Raw genomic sequence first — 26,484 nt, 5'->3', positions numbered from 1 at the left:
ATTGTTGGGCTGCTCTAGAAGGTACACAGCCTGTCCTCAGCTCCTCTGGCCATTTGCCTTGGGCTTAAAATAGGGAGAGAAGCAACATTCCCAGGAAGGGTGGTGAGAAGAGGTTGTTCCTATGTTCTCAGCTCAAGCCTCTGCAGCTGAATGGGAACCCAAGATTTGATCTCAGTGCTGCAAGACAATGAAACATCTGTTGTGTTCAGCCTTCCTGATAATTACTACCTCATTTTCCCCCATTGTCTCTGGAATTTACATGCTATTTTCTTTGGAGCAGCAGAGTCCTTGGTAGTTGTCATTTTTCTATCCCGATTATTTCTTTGTTGAACTGCTTAGAGGAGGCTCCTCAGCCCAGCAGCTCAGGAGCTTTTCCTGCACCAACCTTCACACCTTTCCCCTTCAAAACTACCATGAAATCAGGTGCTGTATCCCAGGAAATAAATTGTGGAAATCACCCAGAAGCTGATGTTACAGAGGAAGTTTGCTTGGCTAGTATGTTTTAGAGCATTGTTGTTTTCTTGGTGAAACTGTTCTTGCAGAACTGTTCTGCCCAGGAGGAGGAGGGGAGGAAGGTATTTTGCTGCCTGCAAAGTGTGAACATTTGTTCCCCCTGGTTCCTGCAGAAACCCACTGGGGCCAAAAAATTGTTTTCTGTAATCCAATAGCTGCCAGGGGACCTTGGTAGCCTTTTCCTGTGCATGTGAATTGGTCTCTGAAAGGAAGAAGAGAATTTTCTCACCAATTTAACGAGCTTTTTCTCTGTTTAGGAGTTGCTTCCTGAATTGGGATCGAAGCTGAATCTGAAACAGGTGACAATTTTAATTGATGTTGTCGCATGTTAAGGTGGTTTTTGAACAGAGACCTCGGCAGAGTTGTTGACAGCATCATTTCTGCTCCCCTTCTGAACAGAGCAGTCACACAAGCATTGCACCTTTTGGAGGAATCTTTCTTTCACTCCTAATCCATTTTACAACCCTGTTAAGAACCCAAAAGTTCCCAGGGCCAGGCCACAGACTGAAAGGCAAGTGTTTGTCTGTGTGTGTGTCCTGTGCTTGGAGAAGGCCCCTCCTGCTTGGAAACCACGGTTTCTGAGCTTAACATCAGGAAAACATAAGGGATAAAGGATGATAAAGGGAGTGAGAGCATCCCAGAGGAGCAGGTGTCTGAATTGGGAATCCCAGGTTGTGTTCCCTTTCCTTGGTGACCACAAGGCTGGAGTTTGGGGTGTGTGTCTCTGGTGGTATTTTTTTATGCTGTGCAGAGGACTGGGTCAGGAAATAGTGCAAAAATCCTTTAAATGAGTGTTTTGGCCCGATGCACAGCGGGCAACATCCCTAAAATGCCAGGTACCAGATTAACTGGGGAGACAATGTGGACTGGGAGGAAGAGCGTGGAGCAGGAGATGCTTTGCTTATGTTGGTCTTTCTACCAATATTCATCAAACTATTCCTTTAAATTCCTGATCCCAGAGCTTTTAAACTTCCTCCTTTGTGTGTGCACACAGGTGCTGCTGTGCTCACCTGCCTGGGCTGGGGCTGCTCTGCCGGAGAACACCTGGCCTGAGAACACCCTGTGCCCGTCTCTCGAGGCCAGGCAGGTGGCAGCTGGGGAATTGCAGGGGTCTGGGATTGCTCAGAGAGCTCTGACCCTCCCATGTGCAGCAAACATAAAGCAAAAGGGCAGGGTCTAATGGGGTGATGGTAATGGGGATGTTGTGTCCTTGGGGAGGACTGAGAAGGTGCATCCAGGACCCCCTCCAGAGGGGTATCCCGGTGTGCTCCATGGGACTGAAAGTGTGAAATCCATCTGTGTGAGCTTGGGCAGAGTTAAATGCCATGGAATCACAAAATATCCTGAGCTGGAAGGGACCCACCAGGATCATCCAGTCCAACCCCTGTCCCTGCACAGACCCCCCAACAGCCCCACCCTGGGCATCCCTGGCAGCGCTGTCCAAATGCTCCTGGAGCTCTGGCAGCCTCAGGGCCGTGCCCATTCCCTGGGAAGCCTGGGCAGTGCCCAGCAGCCTCTGGGGGAAGAACCTTTCCCTGCTCTCAGCCTGAGCCTGCCCTGGCCCAGCTCCAGCCGCTCCCTGGCTGCTGTCCCTGGCCCAGGAGCAGAGATCGGAGCTGCCCCTCGGGAGGAGCTGCAGCCCCCGGGGAGCTCTGCCCTCAGTCTGCTCCAGCTGAACAATCCCAGTGCCCTCAGCTGCTCCTCACGGGCCCTTCCAGACCCTTCACTATCTTCCCTGTTGGAAAATCTCCTTCAGGAGTTGGCAAGGTTGCCATTGGGCTTCTTATACAGAGGGGTTGCTGCGGAGGGAAGTGAGAATGAGGGCTGTTGTGCAGTACATTTAATTCAATATTTAACCGGTTGTGCTGGTGCTGCCCCAGCTCTGACCACAGCCCACAGAAATAACGGCCCTGGCCCCAGCAGAGGAGTTTATTTCTGTCAGGAGCCCTGGTGTCACATCTGGCTTGGGCTCCCCTGTTTCGTTTTGACTGATGTGTGACACCCCCTTACCTTGGAGCTGCTTGGTGCAGGAGGGGACAGGGATGAGATCCACAGCCCTGAGTGCTCTGCTTCAGAAACACATTGAATGCAGGTTTGGGGGAACAGCTACGCTTAAGCTCAGTCTACCTGGCTGCCCAAATTATGTTTTTATGTAGATATATGACTGCACTAAGATCAGTGCAGTTGCAGTCAAGTCTCAGTGGAATCCCCCCTCTAATGGGCACATGTTAATCAGCAGATGAAAGGTGGATCAGCCTTGCAGCTGGTCTGATCTAGACTAAGACCAAAGCCTTGCAGGTTTGTTGCTCCAAGCTAAGGCTTGATCAGGCTCCTGAAATTCAGCAGTGAAAAACACAATCCTACAGCAGCAGAGCAAAGGCAGAGCAGCACCGCTACCGCTCCTATCATCTGCTTGTGATCAATTTTTTATAGCAGACTGATATTTCTTGCTTAACCACCACTCACCAGTTGTTAGAGGTGGATCCCCCTGGGAGCTGCTGCTTTGTGCTCTTCAAAGGCAGCGCCTTGGTACAAATCTCCTGACCCTGTGCCTGATGGATGGAGAGGCTGAGCTGCTCCCTGGCAGCTGCCCTGTTCCCAGTGGCAGTGCTGGTCAGCTCACTCCTCCTGCCTGGTTGGCTCTGGTTTACAGCTCATTCTGTGCTGGAGATGCAAGTCCTGCAAAGAAGAGAAATAAGGGAGCATGTAATCTAAGCCTGAGGTGGTTTCAGGCCTCAAGAGCCCTTCTGCAAAGGGCTAAGAGCTGCCCTGCTCCCAGGCAGGACCTGTGTTTGTGTTCTTCCATCAACACTCTGGTTTCTCTCCCTGCCTGCTGATTCTGGTAATGGAAAAACCCTTTAGATGCTGAGCAGTGGGAAAAATGCCACGTGGGGTTTAGGGAGCCAGCACAGGGATCCATTACAGAGGTTGGTTTGTTCTGTAGTTTTGCTTTCAGGAAAAAAACCAAAACAACTGAGGGTACTCTATCTTTTGCCATTTTTAGTAACTTCTCCCTACTGCTATTGGGAACTTCTGTGCCAGTGATACAAATGTGGTTGATCCCATTAAAATGTAGACAGCACTTGATTTTAATTTTTGTAAACACATCGAATGTTGTGTTCTTGCCCCAGTCTAAGCAGATTTCTTGGCTGTATTTCTCACAAGGGGGTTGGACAAAGTGGTGTTCCCATGTTTGCTGTTTGCAGGCGCAAGCATTTGTTGGAACATCTGCCCACCTTCTTCAGTATTTCCAACATGAAATTGTGACTTTACAGTCTTTTGCAGAGGCTGAGCTGATACCACATGAGAAGCTGCAAGAAATGAAGATGTTGCTGTTGCAGTTTCTTTTTCTTTCTCATTTATAGTCCTTTGTTGGCCTCCAGTGGCCCACACGTGTGGGGGTTAGGACAACATGTGTCCATGGGGAGCTCAAACTGCATCCTGGAGTTTCCTTTGCATGGGATTCTGCTCTCAGTACTTCTCTCAAACTGTGGGTAAAACCTGTTTAATAAGAACAGCAAAGATGTAACTGTTTTATGTAGCTGAGAACCAGGAAGGGTGGTGAGAGGACTGACTATGGGTGTATAAAAATTCGTGCTGATCCTTTTTATTACAATCCTTAGATGGAACATTTTTTAATGTGTATATATATATATGTGTATATATATATGTACACACACATGAGAGATCTCTTCACCTCTTTCTGGGAATTCTTGCTCTTTACCATTGTTGCACATGCCTCCAAGTAAATCTTTATCTCACAAGACTTAATTTAATTAAAAAAAACTTTGACCAGAATTACCATGAAGCAGTCACATTTAGCAGTTGTCATGCAGCCTGTTGAAGATTTTAAATTTATTTCTGTGTTGTAATTACAGAGGGAAAAAAACCCCCAAGCTAATAGCATACTACTTTTTAATTTAAAATTTGGTTTTTATTCTTTCAAACAGCCTGGCATGTCCTGAATATGAATTCCTGATGCTTTTGGAGTAACAGCACCTTTTATCAGAGACCAGTTGCAAAACCCTGCACTTACAGGACACAAAGTGCAGCCCTTGTTTACACTTGTGTCAGATCTGCCTGTCCCAAGCTCATTTTTCTAATTTTAAGTTAGAAATGGAAGGCATTTGGAACTTGGGAATTCTCAGAATAATTTGTAGCCCACAGTTACTGTTAACCTTTAGATCTATAAACTCAGGACTTTTCAGAGGTATAAATAGTGTTGTTGAGACTATTCTTGGCATACTGTACCCTGTGCTCCTGACGTGCATTTTTTAAGGGGTGGAACAACTGGGAGCAGACTCAGGAGTGATCCGAGGTCCAGCAGATGATCCTATGGGCACTTAATTTGCTCATTCTTTTAAAATTATTGAAGAGGAAGTTTAAAAAAAAAAGCAGCAGTTAGTCATAGTCCATAAGTATCTCCTGAGAGTGAGAGGTTCTGATGAGACAGGGCTTTTTAATTTAGTTGCAAGAGCATGATGCATTTAATTATTTGACAGTGAGAGCAATTAAGCATTGGAACAACATATCAAAGGCTGTGGTGGATTTGTCGTCTTTGAAATCGTTAATCCAAGACTTGGTGCCCTTTTTAGAAAAGCTGTGGCAATTGAGCCATAAGTTATGGGCTTGATGCAGGAATCATTGGCACTTTGATGGCCTTTTGCTGTGGGTCATTTCTGATTATCATTAGAGCTTTGCTTGGCCTGGCTCTGCCAGCACCACACACGTGGCACAGCCTAATTAGGGGAATCAGCCTCTTCCCAGTTTGTTCCCAAGGTCACATTGCTTGAGAGCAGTGGCTGAGGGTGCCTGTCTGAACCTGAGTGCTTTTATTGCTTCCTGCTTTTTATTCCAGCCTTGCTTTCGCCTGGATTCCTCTTTCTGTTTGGATTTTTCAGCTGTTGCTTCACAGGTCCCTGTAAGAAGAGCTCTCCTGCAAGTGGAGCAGCACTTAAACCTTGGAATCATGGAATGGTTTGGGCTGGATGGGACCTCAAATCTCATCCAGTGCCACCCCTGCCATGGGCAGGGACACCTCCCACTGTCCCAGGCTGCTCCAAGCCCCAATGTCCAGCCTGGCCTTGGGCACTGCCAGGGATCCAGGGGCAGCCACAGCTGCTCTGGGCACCCTGTGCCAGGGCCTGCCCACCCTCACCGGGAACAGTTCCTTCCCAATCTCCCATCCATCCCTGCTCTGTTTCAGTGTGAAGCCATTCCCTGTGTCCTGTCACTCTGTGCCCTTGTAAAGACTCTCTGTCTTTCTTGTAGCTCCTTCAGGTACTGGAAGGCCGCAGTGAGGTCTCCCCAGAGCCTTCACTTTTCCAGGCTGAACAATCCCAGTTCTCCCCGTGTTTCCTTGTGTTCTGCTGCCTGTGCTCCTGTTTTGCTGGAGCAGCTCTGCCCAACGTGCCTGCTGTACAGCTGGATCACCTGTAGGATAAATCAGAGGACAAATCCAGTGTAAAATGTCATGGCAGAGGCAGCTTTTACCCCACTGGCTGTTGACACTGTGGGAGAGAAGGACAAGCAGTGACTTTGTTTCAGGTTCCTCCATGTGTTTCCTTTGCTCATGTCAGGAAAATTAATCCACCAACACCAAAGGTTTATGTCCAGAAAGGAGACAGAGGAGTCCTGTTACTTTATTCGAATAAAGGGAGAGGCCATGGGGCATTCCTGTGGGGTCTCTCAGATTTTTGGAGGGTGCAGCCTCCTTTTTATCCCAATTTCCCAGCAGCATTTCCCTCTCTCTTTCCCCACTGGCTGAGGTACTTGAGAGGTGCAGACTTCCCAAAATGCCTAATACCTAAGGTTCCCTTCTAATGTACAACCCCCCTTTATTTTAATTCTTATGGAATTTATGGCTCTTCCCATTGTTTCTTTCATCTCTCAATATCCTATTTCATTTATCAGCAGACCTACAGTTTATTTGTAAAGACAAATCTCTTTCTTTCCATTCATCAATCAGTGGAATCCTTCCCATTGTTTCTTTTATCTCTCAGTACTAGTTTTATCTTCCAGCAGGCCCACAGCTTGTTTGTAAAGACAAGTCCCTCATTCCTTTCACTCACCAGGGACCTCCTTGCTGGGCTGAAGCAGGAAGATGTTTCAGTGAGCTGGGCTGAGGGGCCTTGCACTGACCTTGACTTCCCTTTGCCACACTTGCCACGAAAGGCACGGGAGTAAAAGCACCATTAAACCATGACTGTTTAAAGAATAAACACAGATGGAAAAGGGAAACACAAATACAGGCTGGACCTCTCTGAGGCTTTTAGGGAGCACAGAATGGAGTTAGACACTCAGGAAGGGAATTGTTTCCTAAATTAGAGGAGAAAACATTGAAGTAACATCAAAAGCTGAGAAATGGCACTCAGGGACGTGGTTTAGTTGTGGACTTGGCACTGCTGGGTTAATGGTTGGACTTGGTGACCTTAAAGGTCTTGTCCAGCCTAAATGATTGTCTGTGGAGCTGCAGGAACCCTTCTTTCATAACCAGAGGTGCAGGATGAGACTTTGTATTGAGTTCAAGCTCAGATCAGAGCAGGTGTGAGAGGCTGTGGTGCCTGAGAGGGGCTGCAGGAGCAACTACAGAATTCCTGTAGTTTGCAGCAGGAGCTTGGAGCCTGTCTGGGGCTTGGAATAGCAACAGCTGGAGTGGGGCTACGTGGTTTAAGGGCAGCTTGGACAGGTGTCTGTAGATGCACCTGCAGTGTCACACAAAGAGCTTCTTTGCCTGTGTTTGTTGTGTGCTGGGCTAGAGGGGGGAGCCTTTGCTGAGGCTCGATGGTGCCAAATGCTGTCCAGAAGGAAAGATCCCTTTCCTTTGCTGCCTGCTCCTCCAGAACAGCTCTCCATGAGTGTTCTGAGCTTGCTTGGCGTGACAGCCACACTCAGGGCGTGTTCCAGGTGCATTGGTTGCGTTGGTTCCTCCCTTCCAGAGCCACCCAAAGCTGTGTAAACAGGGTCTGCTCCTTGTCATTACCTGTGCAGGGTCACCTGTCACCAGCACAGCCTTCGGCCAGTGAGGGACTCACCTCAGCCAGGCTGGCAGTGTTTGGGCAAAGCCCCCTGACGTGCTGGAGGAGGGGCTGTGTGCTTCTGCTGGGAATGTGGGGTCCTGCCTTCAGATGAAAGTGATTATGGTCGAGAGAAAGGAATTGAAATTCATTTCCTAATTTTTTTAAAATTACTTATTCAACGCAGAAACTCAATTTGACTGCCTTTTGTTTTCCAGCATGCAAGTAAAGACCCCAAAGATGGGAGAGACAGCAGAGATCAGAAGGAATCCAAGGAGAAGGACTTTGAGAACATGCTGGACTTCGTGAAGCCGTTGTCGTTGCCCTCTCTCCCGGGCCTTCACCAGTCACTACCTCAGAACCAGAGCTATGTGGCCACCACCAAGTCGCAGACAGGTAAAAAGGGAAGGGTTGGAATGTTTTAATCCTCAGCATCACCCACCTCCCAAACCTGTGGGTGGGGCTGAGGAGATGAGGAGGTTAACAAGGACTAAAACCTCTGTTAGCACCTTTTTGCCCCTCAATCCCCTCCAGGGTTCCCCTCCCTGTTGCTGTGCTGCCACAGCCCTTGTCTGTCAGAGTTGTCTCTTCTGAGAAATCATGTCCCCAGGCTCCTGCTGCTCCCCTCTGGGTGCTGGACAGGGGACATCCCTGCAGTCCCCTGCTGAAGTCCCCTCCCAAGTGAAGGGAGCGTTTCCGTGCAGTCCTTGCTGCCCCACTGTGTCCTGGCATGCAGGATCCCCCAGGTGTGCTCTGCCAGGCTCCTCTCGTGCCTCTGCTAAAACCTTTCCTTGGAGGGGACACTTCACTCCCTTTTTCCTCTGGGATATTCTGAAGATTTCTAACAATTCTGAAGGGCTTTGAATCTCACCACAGCTGCTTGGCAAGAATTACAGCCTTATAAATAAAATTAATTTGGTTTGCAGAATTTTTTTTAGAGGTCTCTTCATAAATTTTGGTGAAATTTCATTATGATGGAAGATGAAGAAATGCTTTCAAGGGACAGGCTGTGCAAGTGCAAACAACACCAGTGGTGCTGAAGCTGGCTGTTCCTAAAAGAGCCTGCACCAAGCATCCTTCTGCTGGGCATTCACCAAAGACAGCAGCAGGCAGGGAGCTGTGATGTCTGCTTTGATTAGAAGGCCAAGAGGGAGATTTAACAAATTAAGACCCAATCTAAAGAGTGAAAGGAATCAAAAAGGTTTCCACAGTAGGTGTGAAATGAGGTTAAATGGCAAACAGCTCTTAATGTAAGGTGCCTTTTCCTTTTGTGTTCTTCAGTTATTCTCAGATTGCTTCCATTGTCAGTCGGTATTGTTGGCCTTGCAGTCTCAATTTGAGCAATTGGATTCCATTCAGCTTCCTACAACATCAGCAGCATGGCCAAATGCAGGATAATTTAAGGATTTGTGTGGTGATGGAGGGGCCAGAAGGAGTGTGCAGAGGGTACTCAGAGTTTGGGAAGCTGTGCAGCCCTGGCAGGAAGCTGTTTGTGTGTCTGCACATCCGTGTGTGTAATCTTCTGCTTGACTTGTAAATAGACGGTTGGAGTGGGAGGTTTCCTCAGGTCGTGCCCTCAAGTGTGATTTCATAGAATCACAGAAGGTTTGGGTTGGAAGGGACCTTTCAGATCATCCCATTCTGACCCCTATGCAGGGACACCTCCCACTGTCCCAGGCTGCTCCAAGCCCCAATGTCCAGCCTGGCCTTGGGCACTGCCAGGGATCCAGGGGCAGCCCCAGCTGCTCTGGGCACCCTGTGCCAGGGCCTGCCCACCCTCCCAGGGAACAATTCCTTCCCAATATCCCATCCATCCCTGCTCTGTTTCAGTGTGAAGCCATTCCCCCTTGTCCTGTTACTCCAGGCCTTTGTCCAAAATCCCTCTCCAGTACAGCCCCTGCTCTCTATCCCATCTTTTCATTCCTGAGCAAACTTTGGGTTCCTTCTGCTTCTCTCTTCCAGCTGCTGCAGTATCTCGGAAGAAAAAACGGAGAATGGGAACCTATAGCCTGGTTCCCAAGAAAAAGACCAAAGTGTTAAAACAGAGAACAATGATTGAGATGTTTAAGAGCATAACTCATTCCTCTGTGGGTGCCAAGGTAAGGGCAGCACTGAGCCCGCTGCACATGTCTGTTGTCAGTCACATGTCCCTTTTTCTAGACACCAAACCCACGTGGAGGTGCAGGGATGTGCTGCTTTGTGCAGCTTTGCTGCTTTGGGAATGACAGCTTCAGAGTGGCTGCTCACATACCAGCTCCTAAACAAACCTTTTCCAGTGAGTGTTCCCCTTCTGGCATGTGAATCCTGGGCAACTGGAGAGATTTCAAGCATGCCCCTTTTTGTTTTGGTTCTCAAGGTCTTGTGTTGCTGCTTGAGGCTGTACGGAAAAACACTTGGTTACTTACAGAAGTTTAGACAGGGACTCACCCCTGATTAAATTCTGCTTTTGCTGCGACCCATGCCCTGAAGTTTTGGTCTTAAAATGCAAGGAGAGCAGTGCTAGGATTTTAAGGAGTGATACAAAAATCCCAATGTGATATAACTTCCCTTTCCATTCCCTGGAAGCTTTCCTGCACCCCAGCTGGAGCTGCCCCTCCATGTTTGAGTGGGGTTCTCCTCCCCTCATGCCCTGTGCAGTCTGGAATGACTCCTTGTGGTCCCCAGGTCCAACAGGATGAGGTGATACATGAAGGGACACAGAGCCAGCTGTAGAGCTCCCAGCACAGAGCAGATCTGGGATGGATCCAGCTGCTCTGTCCCAGGAATTGATGTTGTCTTTGTGCCTCGTGTGCTTGGGCGACTTGCAGAGTGACAAGGAGCTGGGGGATGGCAGCCCTCACGTGAACGGGGAGAGCATAGATGTGGACTCTGAAGAGGAGGACTCGGATGAGCTGGAAGAGGAGGACGATCATGGAGCAGATCAGGCGGCCGTGTTCCCTGGGGATGACAACAGGACCTCCAAGGACAGCGCGTCCGACGCAGACAACGCCAGGAAGGTGATTCCCATGCCCTGGGGAGCAGGATGGGACACTGCTGGGGTATCAGGGATAGGAGGGCCATGGATGGAACTAATTTCTGGGTTTTTTCCTCTGCAAGATGACAGAAGGATCAGCATAGGTAGAGAGGCTCTTTGGTGACCATTTCCTGCTTCCCATTGCACCTGTGAGGGTCTTCCCTACGCAGGTCTGTGATCCACTCTGCAGAACCCCCACCTCGTGTGGTTCTGGGGTTCACTGAACCAACAGGAGACATCTTCCCAATCTTGCTTGGGAAAGCATTAAAATAATTTAGTTTGGGTTTTTCCCAAAATTTTGATACGTTATACAGTCATGATGCTGGTTTGGGATTATCAAGGAAGTTGAAATTTGGTTGGGAAACTTTATTCTGGAGTAGAATTTTTTTTTTTTTTCTCCCTCTACCATCCCCATGGATTTTCCTTGACATGATTGGAACGTGTTGAGGTGCAGCCTTGGAGCTTCTGCCCTGTTTGTGCATGTGCAGGCTGAGGCTGGGGGCTGGGGGGATGCTCTGATGGGTGTGGGGCTCAACAGGACGGGGCAGGGGGGGATGCTCTGTTTTGGGACACCCGACCTGATTGACTCCTTCTGTTCTCGGGCAAATGGTGGCTGCAGATCGACGATGGCGAGTCTGAGGAAGAACAAGAGTCTGTAGAATCTGGGGAGGAGGAGGAGGATGGAGACGAGTCTGACTTGGTAAGCTGGGCTGCTAAATGTGTTTCGTGGCCTGTTGATAATAATTTTTCCCCTTTGCACCGCTGCCAGAAAGAGAGAGAGAGAGCAAAGGCAAAGCGCTGCAGTTTCAATCCTCCTTGACAAAACTCATTCTCTGAAACCACCCACACACGGAGTATTGTTTTCCACAAGGTGCTTAACCCTGATCCGTGGCACAATTAATTGCTTTCTGATGCTAACTAATGGGCTTTTGTTGTTTTCAACAAGGTGTTGACTGCTTTTAATCATTTGAATGTTAGCAGAGGTGTTGAAGGGTGCTTGAGTTCCTCCAATGCACAGTTGGCAGGTGCAAAGCTTCCTTACCAACCTGAAGTTCTGCTGGGGTGGGGTTGTTCCCAAACCCATTGGCCCAGCCTAAATTCACTGATCCTGATGAGCAGCTCTTACCAGGGAGACAAACATCCCACAGACAGACAGACAGACAGACACACAGTCTCCCTGGGACCTTGGTTGTACAGCACCAGGTCAAGCCTGTCAGCAGCTGCTGGGGATTTCTACTTTTTATTTTTAGATGGTTGGTGAAGAGAACCTGATGGGTTTTTTTAATTTAAATTGTTTGTTGATTATCTCTGTCCTCCACCCTCCCCTTTCCTTAAAAACTGTGCTCCTTTTCCACAGCCTCTCAAGTTTAAGGCACCCCAACTCTTCAGTCACCTTGAGAAAATTCTTGACTTCATTTTCTTGGTGTTTTGAGCTGAAGGTAGAATCATACACACAAAACACATCAAGTGAATCACTGAAGCTCTTTAGGCTCTTGCTCCCTGTGCTCTGACATTCCAGCAGCCTGGAAGGAGCAGGGGCTGTGCAGCCTGTCCCTTTTTTGGGTACCTGAGGCCAGTCTGTCGTGTGAGCCCACACCAAGGGTTGGGCTGGGACTCGCATCCCAACTGCAGCTGAGATCTCCACATCCTGGACAGTGTTTGAGCTCTGCTGAGTCACTCAGCTCCCAGACAGGACTGGCTCACACACAAACCTCTCCCCCACGAGCAGAGTGATGCAGCTGGGGTAAAGCCACGTGCTGAGCCCACACTCAGGGATTTTGGGGCAGCACAGACACCCCAGAGAGCCAGGGCTCAGCTCCACGTGTTCCCTCACGGGGAGAGCAGGGCCCTGCACAGCTGCCTGTGGAGGTAGGGCCTGATCCAGCTGCTTTTAGTGGTACCAGGAGGTTTTTCCAAGCCTTTGCTGGCAGCTGGATAAGCATCAGGAGCCGACAGTTTCAGTCTGAACATGAATTTTGTGATTGATGCGTTGAACCCTGGCAGGGTTGGGGTGCCTGATTCCCGTTCTGCTGTTGACTTTGAAACCCCGCCCCACACAACTGACTTTTTTTAAACCAAGCCCCATAGTCTGTTGAGATTCATACATGTGGCTGAATACTTGCTGCATGATTGGCCTGTGCTGCCCTGTGCCTGGCTCAGGGAGGGGGCTGCTCTGCTGCTCTAGAGTTCAGTTCCCCCGGGTCCACCCCAACCCTCACAGGTGGCTCTTCAAATGCAGAACGGTTTTTTTTGTGGAGAAATATGAACATTTTAGTTTGAAAACCCCACTGCCAGAGTTCGAGAATCGTTGGGACAACGCTCTGAGGCACAGGGTGGGGTGTTTGTGCAGGACCAGGAGTTGGACTTGGTGATCTTTGTGGGTCCCTTCCAGCTCAGGATATTCTGCGATTCTGTGATTCTACAATTTTTTTTTTGGGAGAAGCTGGGAGTGTGTGTGTGCCTGCCCACTTGCAGTGCTGCTCATGAGTGTGGTGTGAGGGCCTCCATGGAAGAGAAAGTGCAGCCTGCCCTGCTGAACTGACAGGAAATCCACCCACACGTGTGCCTGAGTTTCCTTTTCAGTGCTATAAAGGCCTCTTAGCACCCCTTGGTTTCAAACCCCTGGTCCTTCTCACACAACTCGAGCTGGGTGAGGGCTGTTCCACAGAGGGACCCTGGTGCCACCATGCCTGACATGCACGTGGCCTCTCTGGTCCTTCAGAGCTCCGAGTCCAGTGTCAAGAAGAAGCTGCTGAAGAGGAAAGGGAAGACGGACAGTCCATGGCTGAAACCCACCCGCAAGAGGAGGCGGAGGAATAAAAAGAAACAAGGTGGTGTGCTAGGTAATTAATGGGGTTTTGTGCCTTAATTCCACCCCAATGAACCTTCCAGGTGCAGGGCTCACTCTTCCTTCCCGAGGTTGGGCTGTGAACTTGCCTCTCACTGGCAGGACGTGCTGGTGTCACTTCAACAGCAGAACATGTGGCTTTGTCCTTGGCATGCTGGAGGAATTTTACTTTATTCATGAAATCCCTTTATTTTAGAGTATCCAAAAAAAGGCCTCATGGGGCTTACAGAGAGGAGGAAGAGGAATTTTATATGGGTAGATAGTGACAGGACAAGGGGGAATGAATGGCTTCAGACTAAAAGGGGGAAATTGAGGTTAGAAATACAGGAGAAATTGTTCCCTTTCAGGGAGGTGAGGCCCTGGCACAGGATGCCCAGAGAAGCTGTGGCTGCCCCTGAATCCCTGGCAGTGCCCAGGGCCAGGCTGGACAGGGCTTGGAGCCACCTGGGATAGTGGAAGGTGTCCCTGCCCATGGCAGGGGGTTGGAACGAGATGATCTTTAAAGTTCCTTCCAACCCAAACCAGGCTGTGCTTCTGTGACCCATGTCCATGTGGACTCCTGTCCCATGAGCTCAGGGGAACATGTTTAGATGAAGAAGGAGATGAAAGAACCACCCTGGAATGGTGCTCCATTGCTTTTGTGTGGATGTTTGTGCAGCTGAATGGGATGTGCAAGCTTGGCTTTGCTTCTTCTGGAAGCACCACAGTGTCTGGGAGGAGCTGCCTCGGGCCCATCTCAAGTGTGGGTGTTGTTCAGGGGGTCACTCTTGTTTGTGCTGAGCCACCTGGCACCAAAGAAGGTTTCAGTGAGCTCTGTTGGAAGCTGAGAGGTGAGGAGAGCCAGGAGTGCAGGCTGGATGTGATGATGCTTCTTTGGGAAAGATAACAGCATGGGAGAGATGAAGTGGATAATGCAGCTGTGCCTCCAGCCTCATTGCTAAGGTTTCATACATCCACTGCCACTAAAGGGTTTATTTTTATCTTTCTGGGCTCACTAATTCCATGTAAAAAGGTCATTTTTGTGTCAGCAGCTTTTTGGGACTTTTGAGTGAATTGATCGTTCCAGCCCCTGCTCTGTGCCTGGGCTCTGTCAGACACCTGGCTTGCTCCTCTTCCTCCCAATGGCTGTAGGGACCCTTGATCCCTGTCACTGCAGATACCTCATTCTGCATTTCACATGCAGGCTGGTTCTCTGCCCCTCAGTAAAGCTGGGAGCTGGTCTTAGAGAGTGACCAAACCCTCTTGGCCAAGCTGGACTGGGAGAAACAAACCAGGAGAGAAAGCAAAGCCAAGGGAGTGTGAAGAGACTGAAAATTCCCTCTCAGGCTCTGAGGGGGTCCCCCAGAATCTCTTCCCAGCAGCAGCTCTGTTCACATAGAGCCAGAACTTGGCTTTTATGTGTTTCCCCTCCCTTGAAGCTGGGTGTCACCTGTCTCATCCTCCTCCCGAGGCGGCTCTGCATGGCCGGCCTGTACCTGAGCCCTGCGCAGCAGGTGGATGCTCAAGCCCTGCTTCTGCCCTTCCCTGTGCTCTTGCAGAGGCAGAACTCGGCTCATTTATTCCCTTTTCTTGTCGTTCCCTGCCTGGCTGCAGGTGGAAGCTCAGTGTGGCCAGACCAGTCCCCAGCCATGTCCTATGTGCCCAGATGTGTTGGCCATTCCCTGTGCTCTGCACTCCTACAGGGAGCCCCCACAGCCCGGGCCTGAGGCACAGCCTCACGGCCTCGGGGTGGGTTTACCTGTGGGCTCTGTGTAAATCCCCTGTTCCCATCCAGGTGCTGAAGCCTATAAACCCTCGCTGGGCAGCAGGGAGGGCCCTGGCCAGGAGAACAGCATGGAGTACATGGAGGTGTCCCTGGATTCCCTGGATCTCCGGGTGAAGGGGATCCTCTCCTCGCCAGCAGGAGGTGAGTGCTGGGGCTGGGGTTGAGGCTGGGGTTGGGTCTAGGTTTGGGGTTGGGGCTGGGGTTGTGGTAAGGGCTGGTTTTGTGTCTGGGTTTGGGTTTGGGGTCGGGGTCAGGGCTGGGTTTTGGGTCAGGTTTGGTGTTGGGGTTGGGGCTGGGTTGGGGTCAGGGCTGGGTTATGGGTCAGGTTTGCTGTTGGGGGTTGGGGCTGGGTTTGGGTCAGGGCTGGGTTTTGGGGTCTGGCTTGAACTTGAGTTTGGGGCCTGCTTTGAGGTAAAGACTGTGTTTGGGGTCGGGTTTGGGTTTGGGGTCAGGTTTGGGGTCGGCTTTGGGGTCCCTTTGTTCGGCGGGCGGTGCCGTGCGGGGCCCCGGCTGCCCCCTGGCGGCCACAGAGCGCGCAGAGCAACGGGAGTGGGGTGGGATTGGGAGAGGGATGGGGATTAGGGATGGGGATTAGGGATGGGGAAAGGGATGGGGATTAGGGATGGGGATTAGGGCGAGGATAGGGATGGAGCTGGGATAGGGATGGTGGGGCTGGGATAGGGATGAGAATGAGGATAGGGATGGAGTTGGGATAGGGATTGGGATGATGATAGGGATAGGGATGAGGATAGATATGGGCTGGGGCTACATTGGGGATGAGGACGAGGATAGGAATGTGGCTGGGATGGGGATGAGGACGATGGTGGGGATGGCATTGGCTGGGGTAATGGTAGGGATAGGTCTGGAGCAGGGATGGGAATGGGGCTGAGGATGAAGAGGAGATGGGAATGGGGCTGGGCTTGGGTTGAGGATGAATGTAGGGTGGGGCTGGGATAGGGCAGGGATAGAAATGGGGATGGATTTGGGATGGGGATGAGGCTGGGGATGTGGATGAGGATAGGGATAGTGCTGGGATGGAATGAGGGTGCAGAAGGGATCCCAGTTCCAGTGGGGCACATTACCTTGGCAATGCACTCACCAAGGGTCCAAGGCACTGCCCCAGTCCCCCTGTCCCACTCAGCAGCTCCCCTCCACTCCCTGAAATATCCCCCCAAAATCGCTGCCGCCTCAGGAATGTCTTGTTCAGCCCTGGGAAGAGCAGGGACTGGAGCTGGGCCCTGGGTGCTCAGCCCCAGCTGCTGCTCTCAGTGCTGATCCAGCATCCCCTGGCTGGATCCGCCCGTCTGTCCCCGCTGCTCCCTCAAAGGTTGTGTGGCTCCTTTGATAGAGCCACATCAAAGAGAGGGTGGGAGCCTTCCCTGCCAAGGGAGGGTCAGGAGGGACGAGGGATGCTTTCACCAGAGCCTGTGGATGTCAAACAGATTAGGGAAGTGACAGCTCGGAAGGCGAGCAATGAGCTTTGTGATTTGTGCTCCCAGAGAAAACTCTTAAACCTTTAAGATCTTGACAGGATTTTACATGAAAACGGGAAGGACTTTTCCTGGGCTTGTGTGTCTTGAAATATCCCTTTGCTAGGCTTGGGCTTGCAACTCGTTGGCCAAATTCTGTGAATTTCTGTGATTCTATGATTCCGTAAAGGAATTCCTGTTGGGAAGGAAAGGGCTTGTGCTGGGCTGGTGGGGTCAGAGCCATGGGCAGGGTGCTCTGGGGGAAGGCTGCAATTGCCAGGGCAGCTGAAGAGGAATCTCCCCCAGGGATGAAGTTAAATCTGCAAAACCTCATAGCAAGATAACTCTCCATTCAAAAGCTTAAAAAACAGCAGCGAGCTTCCTTCTCAGTGTGAGTCAATCCCGTAGCAGCGGGTAGGGAAAGCTTGGGATGCTTCAGGGTGAACCAGCCCAAAGCCCAAAGGCTTCTGTGTTGTAAACATTGCAAAGAGAGAGTTTGGGGCAGGACTGGAAGAGGAGGGTAGGGCTGGAATCAACCCCTTTGTCACTAGGCCAGTGTTTTGCAGCCTTGGGTAACCCAGTGGTTGATTTCAATCCAGAGGAACCGCAGGAATATTCCCACAGTGACCCCCCTCAAAAGCCCTTATCCACCTTTTCACAGGTTTGTAAATGTTCAACATCTGAGCAAAAGAGATGAGGAAAAGGCAAGAACATGGGAGCATCTTGCTGCTTCCTTTTCCCTGGTTTGTTCTCTTTCCAAAATAAATAATTCTTGGTTGGCTGAGACCAAACAGTCCCAGGAATTTTGTTTTCCCATCTGTGTAATCAGCCTTTGGAAATAGGAGTTTGTGCTTTCCTGATCATCTCTATTTATCACTCCACACTGCCTATTCAAATTTCCACCTCCGGGTGGTTTCCTACAGATTTCCTGGTGCTGGAGCCCAGTGTTGTGGGGAGGAGAGAGAGGCTGATAAAAATCTGCACCTCACTGCTTTGCCTTCCTGAGGTTTTCTCAGACTAAACTGATCTTAACTTACCACTCTTGATTTCAGCACAGTCAGCTGAGTGTGGCTGGACTTGGAGAAGCACAGGAGGTTTTTGCAAACTCCAGCTGGTGTTCAAGGGTCTCTTTTACAGGGCTAAAGCCTTGAGAGCATTTCAGGACATGGAATGGGAAGAAGTCACAGGACATGGCTGGTGTGGATGGACTGAATCCTTTCTTTTGGAAGAGGATTTGAGTTGATTCCCTGGTTTCGTGTGCCCCAGGTCTCTCCAATGGCCCTGAAGCAATGGAAGTGGATGGCCTCCAGGAAGTGCCCCTGTGTAGCTGTCGAATGGAAACCCCCAAAAGCAGAGAGATCACCACGTTAGCCAACAACCAGTGCATGGCCACGGAGAGTGTGGATAACGAGGTAGGAGCCTGTCCTTTAGCTTCCCACAGCCTTTCCTGCCGAGGACAAGGCCATAAAGAGTGAAAAGCTGTGCCAGGAGCACGTGTGGGGTCACACAGGGGCTCTGGGCCTGCTAGACTGGGACCCTCTGGTGTGAGGAATGGCAGGGCCAGGGTCCCCCTCGCTCAGCTGAGGGCTCCAGCACTCTGTGCCTGTCTCAGCGCCGGGGTGAGGCCACTGGGAAGGGAGTGGGTGCTGTGTCTGCGCTGGGAGAGGCTCTGGGTGGGTCTCTCTGGCTTGTCCTGGCCTGTGTGGCTGAATCTGGTTGGTGTAACGTTCACACTTGAGGCCAAGTGAGCTAAAATACATGAACCTGCATCAGAGGGAGCAAATCCAGTCAAGGATTGCAGCTGGTTTGCCTTGACCACGAAGGAACTGCTGCAAACCTTTCTGTGGCCAGGTGTTGAGTTTCAGGAGCTTGGCATGGCCTCTGCTGCCCCAGCCTTCCTCTCTCCTCCTCTCGTTCTCTCCCAAAGCTTCCATGTCCTGGCAGCTCTGCAGCCCCAGGTCTGACTGCCTGACAGGGGTTGCACTCTATGCCTTTGGATCGCTCACAGCTGGGCTGGTTGGGCTCTGCTGGTTCCAGAAGTGTGGAAGGAAGTGGCAGAAGTGACTCCATTCCAAAATGTGGGAAGTGAGAACTGCAGGGCAGGGATGCACTTGATGGATTCTCCTTTTACTGGGAGGCGCTGGGGTTTCTTTTCAGCTTCAGCCTCACTGCAGCTCTCTCACACTCACTGGTGGTGGCACAAGGAGTGAGAACATCCCTAGTTCTCCTCTAGGATCCCAGGAGAAGGGAGGATGGAGAGACAAAGGGATAATCAGGTTTGTAGACCAGCTCTATTAGTATGTTAGACCACTCTGTTAGTGTGTGCTGGAGAGAGGAATTTCCAAAGAATGGCAAAATTGATTCACCAAAGAGAAAATGTCCTGGGAGACATCTCTGCCCAGAGAGAGGGGGGACCCCAGGGTTTCTAAACAAACACAAGGTGTGGGAAAGCATTCCTGCTCCTGGCTGCGGTGGCTCGACAGTTCTGTCCCTGGATAAATCACAGGGAGGAATAGCAAAGGCCATGCTTTATGTTAGATTCTTTTTAATAATGGGATAAGTGACTCAGAGATGTTATAGGAATATTTTATGTGTGAACAGTGGCTTCTCCAGACTGTCATGTCCTTGGAGAGTGTTATAAATAGCTATGAGCACCCTGCTGCACTCTTTAATGGTTGGAAAACAGCAATTAATCATGTTGAACTTTTCTTAGAGTTTCTAACAAATAATAAAGTGTGGCACAGTAGTGCAGCATCTTCCTCACATGGGTGGCGCAGCTTTCCACTTGTTAATGGCATTTCCTCAGCTCAGTAAAATCCCTCCTCAGGAGAAGATCCATGGTCCCCTCGTGCCACCCCTGCAGCCCCCAGGGTCAGGGTGGTGACAGGGATCAGTCTGGCCAAGGTGTCCCAGCCACAGGAAGGCTTTGCAGCTGGAATTTGGGAAAGCTGAGTTGGAGATGCTGGGGTGAATGGTGAGCCTAGGTTAATATCCATTCTGTTTTCCCACAGGGGTGTTGTTTCTGCAGGAGTGGAATTAAAAAAAATTAGAGAGAAAGTTTAGTTTTGTTGAGAAAAAGCAGCAAATCCTTGGCTGGAGCAGAGGGACAGTCTGTGGCACTGAGCCCCTGACTGACCCTGTCATGAGGACAATAAACTCTGCACCTTCCCTGCAAGGGACATTTCCTTGGAGCAGCCTCTCACTTTCATATTCCTAGTTTATAAATCTCCTTTGCCAGGTATTTGGGGAAAGCAGGATTATTATCAAGGGGAGCTTGAAACAGGATGCAGAGAGCGCTGTGTCGTGCTGGCAGGTGACAGCTGGGCTGGGACAGTGTGGTGGCTGCAGGAGGTGCTGATCCCTCTGTGCAGCAGAGCAAGGAACACTGGCTGGGAACAGGGAACCCCAATGATGGAACCTGCTGCCAGTGGCAGGACAAGGTGGGGCACAAGAAGGCCTGGAGTGATAGAAGAAGGGGGATGGCTTTAAGCTGTAGGAGGGCAGGTGAAGATTGGATATTGGGAAGGAATTGTTCCCTGTGAGGGTGGGCAGGCCCTGGCACAGGGTGCCCAGAGCAGCTGGGGCTGCCCCTGGATCCCTGGCAGTGTCCAAGGCCAGGCTGGACATTGGGGCTTGGAGCAGCCTGGGACAGTGGAAGGTGTCCCTGCCCATGGCAGGGGTGGCACTGGATGAGCTTTAAGGTCCCTTCCAACCCAAACCATTCCATGATTCTGTGATTCTCTGATTTTTAAGCCCAGAGCTGTAGATTGGTGAAATCCTTTGGAAAACCTGCTCCAAACACGACTTCAGCTGAGCTCTCATGAAAGCCTGGCTCTTCATCCCTGTGGTCTGGGCAGGGGCCAGTGCTGGAACCAGCACAGATGATAACTTCTCTGGCAATGAGGAGCAATTATTTTTCCCTTTATCTTGCTGTGACTCCGACTTCTGAGCAGTAACAAGATTTAGTGCGTACGGTCTCGTTCTCTTGGTCACTGACACCCGCTCTTCCTGGCAAGAGGAGAGTGTGTGTTGTGTGAGTCAGGCCCCTGGGACTGCCCCTTCTGCTGCTTGGCTGTTGCCTATTTCCAGTTATGATTTTGTTGTCGTTGTTGCAAGGAACAAATGACTCGGGGTGCACATGCATGTTAGTTAGTAAATGATGCATTCCTTCCTGAGAGCAGCTTTCACAGCTTCCTGCTGCACTGCTAATGCTCTCTGGCACACAGCTGAATTCCTGTGAAAAAGCCAGGCCTCCTCGAGGCAGCGTGCAAAATCTTCCTCCGCACAAGCACAGGGAGTGTTGTGGTCTCCAGTAATTTCATTTCCTTTAATTTCTCCTGTTCCAGCTGGGCCGATGCACAAACAGTGTGGTTAAGTATGAACTGATGCGCCCGTCTAACAAAGTCCAGCTTTTGGTGCTGTGTGAGGACCATAGAGGGAGGATGGTGAAACACCAGTGTTGCCCTGGCTGTGGATACTTTTGCACTGCAGTAAGTCCGTGCTCTCAATCTAGGGAAGGGGGTACCTGTTGCAGTAGCTGGAAGCTGAAGGTGGAGATGGTCCCTAAAGGGGTTTCCTGACTTCCTGGCATCAGCCCCACCTCGTTCCACAGCACGTCAGGAGGTGTTTTCAATAGGAATGTGTGTGAGGATAGCTGAAATCATCAGCTTTATCTTCCTGGAGACCCCCAAGGGGTGCTACCAAAGGGATTTCACATGCTGGAAGTGTTGCCTTTGGAATTTCTTTGGAACAAGGGTTTGTTGTTTTTCTTTCTGTGTACAGATCAATCACATCAAAAAATGTCTTAGCTTGGTTTGTAAATGAACCTGTGCCCCCACCTCTGTGTCCCCTCAGGATGGGGATCCTGAGTGGTGGCACTGGACCAAGGCAGTGTTGGAGATCTCAATTAGATCAGATATTAGGAAGATTAAATATTAGGAAGAAACTCTTCCCTGTGAGGGTGGTGAGGCCCTGGCACAGGGTGCCCAGAGAAGCTGTGGCTGCCCCTGGATCCCTGAAGTGTCCGAGGCCAGGTTGGAGCAACCTGGGATAGTGAAAGGTGTCCCTGCCCATGGCAGGGGGGTGGAACCAGATGAGATTTAAGGTCCCTTCCAACCCAAACCACTCTGTGATCTCCTGCTGCTTCTTCCACCTCTGCCACCGAGGCTTTTAAGGGACTTGGTGCAGTCCTTTAGTGGCCAGTGTCCTGCTTTCCCTGTGGATAAAGCTGAAGGGCACCAGTCGAGGCCTCACGGAGTGATGATGAGGCTTAATTGTGTGATGCTGGTATTTTCGAGATGACTCAAGGAAAGATGCTGCAGTAGTCTCAAGTGTTATTGTAGTAAATGGAGCCATCCTGGGTTTTCCTGCTGAGTCAAAGATCATTTAGAAGATAAAACCCTCAAAACCCTTCAAGGCATTTTGCAAAGCTGAAATAGAGTTAATTAGATGGCTTGGGAGGACTGAATTCAGGAGAAGAGGGGGTTTGACTGGCCTTTCCTTGCACTCTCTCACATCTCTCAGTGCTGTGTCCTGGTGCACAGAGGTGAACCTGGAGTGTTTGTCTGTGCCACCCATCACCAGCCCAGAGCACAGCAGGGCTTCAGGCAGCACTGACACCACAGGGCAAGGAGTTCTGGGGTCCTGCACAGCAGTTGCAGGGACTTTGCTAGAAAGGGAAAATAATTAGAAGAGGAATTGCCCAGTTTGTTGCATGAGCAGACAGCTTGGTTGGGTTAATTAGGCTGGTCCAGGCAGAAGAGTCACATAATTTGGGTTACAGTGGGGTCAGTGACAGATTCTTGCAGGTTCTTGAATGCTTTGTGTACAGCTGTGGTTTAGGTAGCTTTAATGCTGGCTCAGCACAGGTCTGAAGTTTTCTTTTCCGGTTTTGGGGGCGTCCTTACAGTGCACTGGCACTTCTAGAGACAGAAGCGAGAACTTCAAGCGTTAGAGGGAAGAGCTGGAAATTGGGACTCCTTTGTTCTGTTTCCCAAGCACAATTCAAAACCTTGCTTTGCAGTCCTTAACCAAGTGAGTTTTTCCCCCTTTACCTTGATTTTGTTCTCTTCTAAAGAAGTGGCAGTGCTTGCTTTACTGTACTGGACGCAGCGGGGCCGAGAGAGGTGGTGAGAGGAGTGGCATGGAGCGTGTGAAGGGGTGAGGCACGGCCCGAGCCGGGGCTGAATTCCTTCTCTGTGGTTTTTTAAGGGCACTTTCATGGAGTGTCAGCCCGAGAGCAGCATCTCCCACCGCTTCCACAAGAGCTGTGCCTCGCAGGTGAATGACACCAGCTACTGCCCACACTGCGGGGAGGAGGCCTCCAAGGCCAAGGAGGTGACAATAGCCAAGGCTGACACGACCTCCACGGTGTCCCTGAGCTACGAGCAGCAGAAACCGGCGGCTGTGGAGGGCAGGGCCGACACCACGACGGGGAGGTGAGCTCAGGAGCATGGGGGGATCTCAAATCTCCAGGCTCTGATTTGAATGTTTGGGCTCCTCCTGACGAGCCAAGTGCTGCCTGCGCCGGCTCAGCTGCAGAAATCCGCAGGGGTGTTTTGTGTCACTCGCTGCCCCAGAGCTGAGGCAGAGGCTCTGGAGGTGGGAGGGTTCAGGAGTTAAACCATTCCTTCCTCTTATTGCTAGGAACGGAATAATAGTGGGATTAGTTGATGTTGCCAGGTTTGCTGAGTGGCAGAGATTCCCATCTGCAGCTCCCGACTTGCACTCGTGAGCACAAGTGCAAAGAGAGGAGGAAAGCACAAATCAAACCAGCCCTGTGTTGCACAGTGCTCTGACTTCCCATCCCTTCTGGCCTTGTTTAGGTGGCTTTAAGTCTTGCCCCACGTGCCTGGGTCTCCTGTAGCACAGAGCACATCAAGATGTAATCACAAGGCAGTGCAGTTCCTTTCTGGGGCAAGTTCTTACCGAAAAATATATTGGTTTGTGTTTTGATTTCAGTTACACTTATCTGTATTTAAAATGCATTTGCTTTCCTTTTTTGGCATAAGAGAGACACTGTTGTGTATTTTTAATGGTTGTGCTTTGGCTGTCTCTCATTTTTCCTCTTCAGTGGCACTGGGATGAGGTTGTCAGAGGAAGACAAGCCAGAAAGTTCGGCTGCCGAAGGGTTTGACATGGCTGGGTCTTCAGTTTTTCCAAAGCCTACTACTAGCTTGACCCAGGGACCAGTTAAAGAAACTCTGGAAAGTGCCCTGATTGCCCTGGACTCCGAAAAGTAAGAAAAAAAACCATTGGGTCACTCCAGTTCCCAGCAAAGTTGCTTAGCCTAGAGAAAATGAGATTTAGCTTCTCTGGATTTTGGTCCAGCTCAGAGCTTTTATTGTTCACTTTGCTCATTAGTCATCCCCAACAGATTTGGGAGAACTGTTACAGCTCTAAATGTCTTATTGATTACTCTGGAGGATTTAGTTTTTCACTGGCTCTTCAGCTGCAGCTGTAACTTCTGGGAGCTCCTGTTCACAGCAGTGAGACCCAGAATTTGTTGCTGAGCAGCACTGAACAGATCCAGTCCTCATTGGAACAGGGCTGGCTGGGGCTGGAGCTGGAAATTTTAAGACCTCATTCTGGAGACTTGTTTTTCTGGAGCTGTATCAGAGAATCAGAGAAGGTTTAGGTTAGAACTGACCTTAAAGATCACCTTGTTCCACCCCCTGCTGTGGGCACAGGCACCTCCCACTATCCCAGGTTGCTCCAAGCCCCAATGTCCAAGCTGGCCTTGGACACTTCCAGGGATCCAGGGGCACCCTGTGCCAGGGCCTTCCCACCCTCCCAGGGAAGGATTTCTTTCATATATTTAATCCTAAATTTCCCCTCTTTCAGTCTGAAGCCATTCCCTGTGTCCTGTCCCTCCATGCCTTGTCCCCAGTCCCTCTGCAGCTCTCCTGGAGCCCCTTTAAGCCCTGCAAGGGGCTCTGAGCTCTCCCTGGAGCCTTCTCCTCTCTGGATAAACACCTCCAGCTGTCCCAGCCTGGTTTCAGAGCAGAGGGGCTCCAGCCCTGGGAGCAGCTCCGGGGCCTCCTCTGGATTCACTCCAGCAGCTCCACATCCTCGTGCTGGGGATCCCAGATTTGGAGGCAGCTCTGCAGGTGGGGTCTCACCTGAGTGGGACAGAGGGGTAGAACCCCCCCTCCCCTGCTGCTCACACTGAGGGATGAGCCCAGAACTCCCTAGGCCAGACTTTGTCACGCCCATGGGTGGCCGTGGGGGAGTGACATTCCTGGTTGTTTTCCCTGGGGATTAATTCCATTAATTCACCTTTTCCCCGCTCCTGCAGGCCCAAGAAGCTGCGGTTCCACCCGAAGCAGTTGTACTTCTCTGCCAGGCAAGGGGAGCTGCAGAAGGTCCTGCTGATGTTGGGTAGGTGCCTCCTCCCCACGCCAGGGCCCGTCTGGCAGCACTCCCAGCTCCTGCCAGGCAGTGCCAGCGGCCACTTCCCAGCATGGCATCACATCACATTCCCACTGCCCCCGGGGAGTGGAGCTGGAGCAGAGACACTCCTGCAAGGGATGTGTCATTGCAAAGGGCTTCATCTCCCTGGGAAATGTGCACTGTTCCCCACTCGTGTCTGCATTTGAGCGTGGGTTTATCCACACAAGCTGGTTGTGTCCCCAAAATGACCTCCATGGGGTTTTTCCCATCCCCTCTCCATGCAGTGGATCCATATTTGCATCCAGTAGAGAGGGAAAAGATGGGAGTCAGCTTAAGCCAAGACCCATCAGCAAGAGGGCAAAAAGGAAGAGCTCAGTCCATGGGGTTTGTTTTGGGGTACAGAGCTGCCTGTCACCAGATGCCTTTGAGCTGCTGAGCTTGTTTTTACCAAGCAATATTCCCCAGGAATCTCCCCCTCTGAAGGACACGATGTTTCCTCAGGATGCTTCCTTTCCTCTCTGGTACTTTGCTGTACATTTTTGGACGCTTTCTGTTCTTGCTGTTCTTGCCCTTTATCAGTTCATTCTTTTTTTCTTTTTTTTTTTTTTTTTTTGTCTAGCAAGTGTTTGCTCCATTGTTCCTGTCTTCAATAGCACAGAAATGTTACTCATTGATATTTAACTACAGCCTCATCATACACAACGTGTTATCATGCCCAGACATCTTTGTCTGGCTGTCAGCATCATCTGTCAGTCTCTGCACAGCTGTGAGAATCTCTGGCCAGATCCTGAGACTGCGTGGACAAATTCCATCCATGCTGCAGCTCTGTCTTTGCAGGGATGCAACAAGGATCACTGACATTAATTGCAGTTAACAGTGGTGGGACAGAGGCCAGGTGGTGCCAACCCTTTGCTGTTCCTAATTTCTGGGTTGCTTTAAACCTAGCAGTGATTTTTTTTTCTTTTTATCCTCATGTGGTGTTTGTTGTTTTTGAGAATCTGAGGGACGTGGATTTGGAGAGGTAGCAATACCTTAAAAAAGTATTGAATTCCATGGTGTTTCTAAGCCCTGGGTTTGAGGGCTGTTGCATATTGAATGTTCAGGGGACTGCCCTGGGAGCTTTCTGGTGAAATGTGCACTGAGACGTGAGCAGGGCTGAGGACGGGCTGGGAACCCATCCTTTAAAAGCCTGTGGCTGAGGCATGATTCTCCTGTTACACTTCAATCTCTGAATTGTGGTTGAAAGTGTCTCTGCTCTGTTTTGCAGTGGATGGAATTGACCCTAATTTTAAAATGGAGCATCAGAGTAAGAGAACCCCTCTCCATGCTGCCGCCGAGTCTGGCCATGTGGACATCTGCCATATGCTCATTCAGGTCTGTCTGCACTTCAGTCCTCTGTACGAGCCATTTGCTGTGGGCTTTGGTCTGTCCCACATGGAATCAGCAGTGGAAAATCCCTCCTGTAAAAA

The 26,484-nt window shown here is 50.6% G+C and overlaps 1 protein-coding gene across 7 annotated transcripts in view; it reads left to right on the top strand.

Moving 5' to 3' along the window:
* Positions 1-26,484, top strand: part of EHMT1 (euchromatic histone lysine methyltransferase 1) — a 116,639-nt gene that overhangs the window by 66,885 nt on the left and 23,270 nt on the right. For 4 of the 7 annotated variants that reach the window (XM_082295000.1, XM_082295002.1, XM_082295003.1 and 1 more), the window contains exons 4-16: positions 771-812; positions 7,748-7,925; positions 9,492-9,628; positions 10,337-10,525; positions 11,162-11,242; positions 13,265-13,385; positions 15,165-15,296; positions 17,891-18,036; positions 20,971-21,114; positions 22,835-23,061; positions 23,697-23,861; positions 24,921-25,003; positions 26,283-26,389. In XM_082295000.1, the coding sequence (XP_082151126.1) occupies positions 771-812; positions 7,748-7,925; positions 9,492-9,628; positions 10,337-10,525; positions 11,162-11,242; positions 13,265-13,385; positions 15,165-15,296; positions 17,891-18,036; positions 20,971-21,114; positions 22,835-23,061; positions 23,697-23,861; positions 24,921-25,003; positions 26,283-26,389 (1,752 nt within the window). The remainder of the gene's footprint in view (positions 1-770; positions 813-7,747; positions 7,926-9,491; positions 9,629-10,336; positions 10,526-11,161; positions 11,243-13,264; positions 13,386-15,164; positions 15,297-17,890; positions 18,037-20,970; positions 21,115-22,834; positions 23,062-23,696; positions 23,862-24,920; positions 25,004-26,282; positions 26,390-26,484) is intronic. The other 3 variants (XM_082295001.1, XM_082295005.1, XM_082295006.1) reach the window with 3 other exon arrangements.

Source organism: Coloeus monedula (genome assembly GCF_965178545.1).
Source record: "Coloeus monedula genome assembly, chromosome: 21".
NCBI classification, from domain to species: domain Eukaryota; kingdom Metazoa; phylum Chordata; class Aves; order Passeriformes; family Corvidae; genus Coloeus; species Coloeus monedula.
The sequence above is the reverse complement of the archived record's forward strand: the minus strand, read 5'-3'. Positions and strand labels throughout refer to the sequence as shown.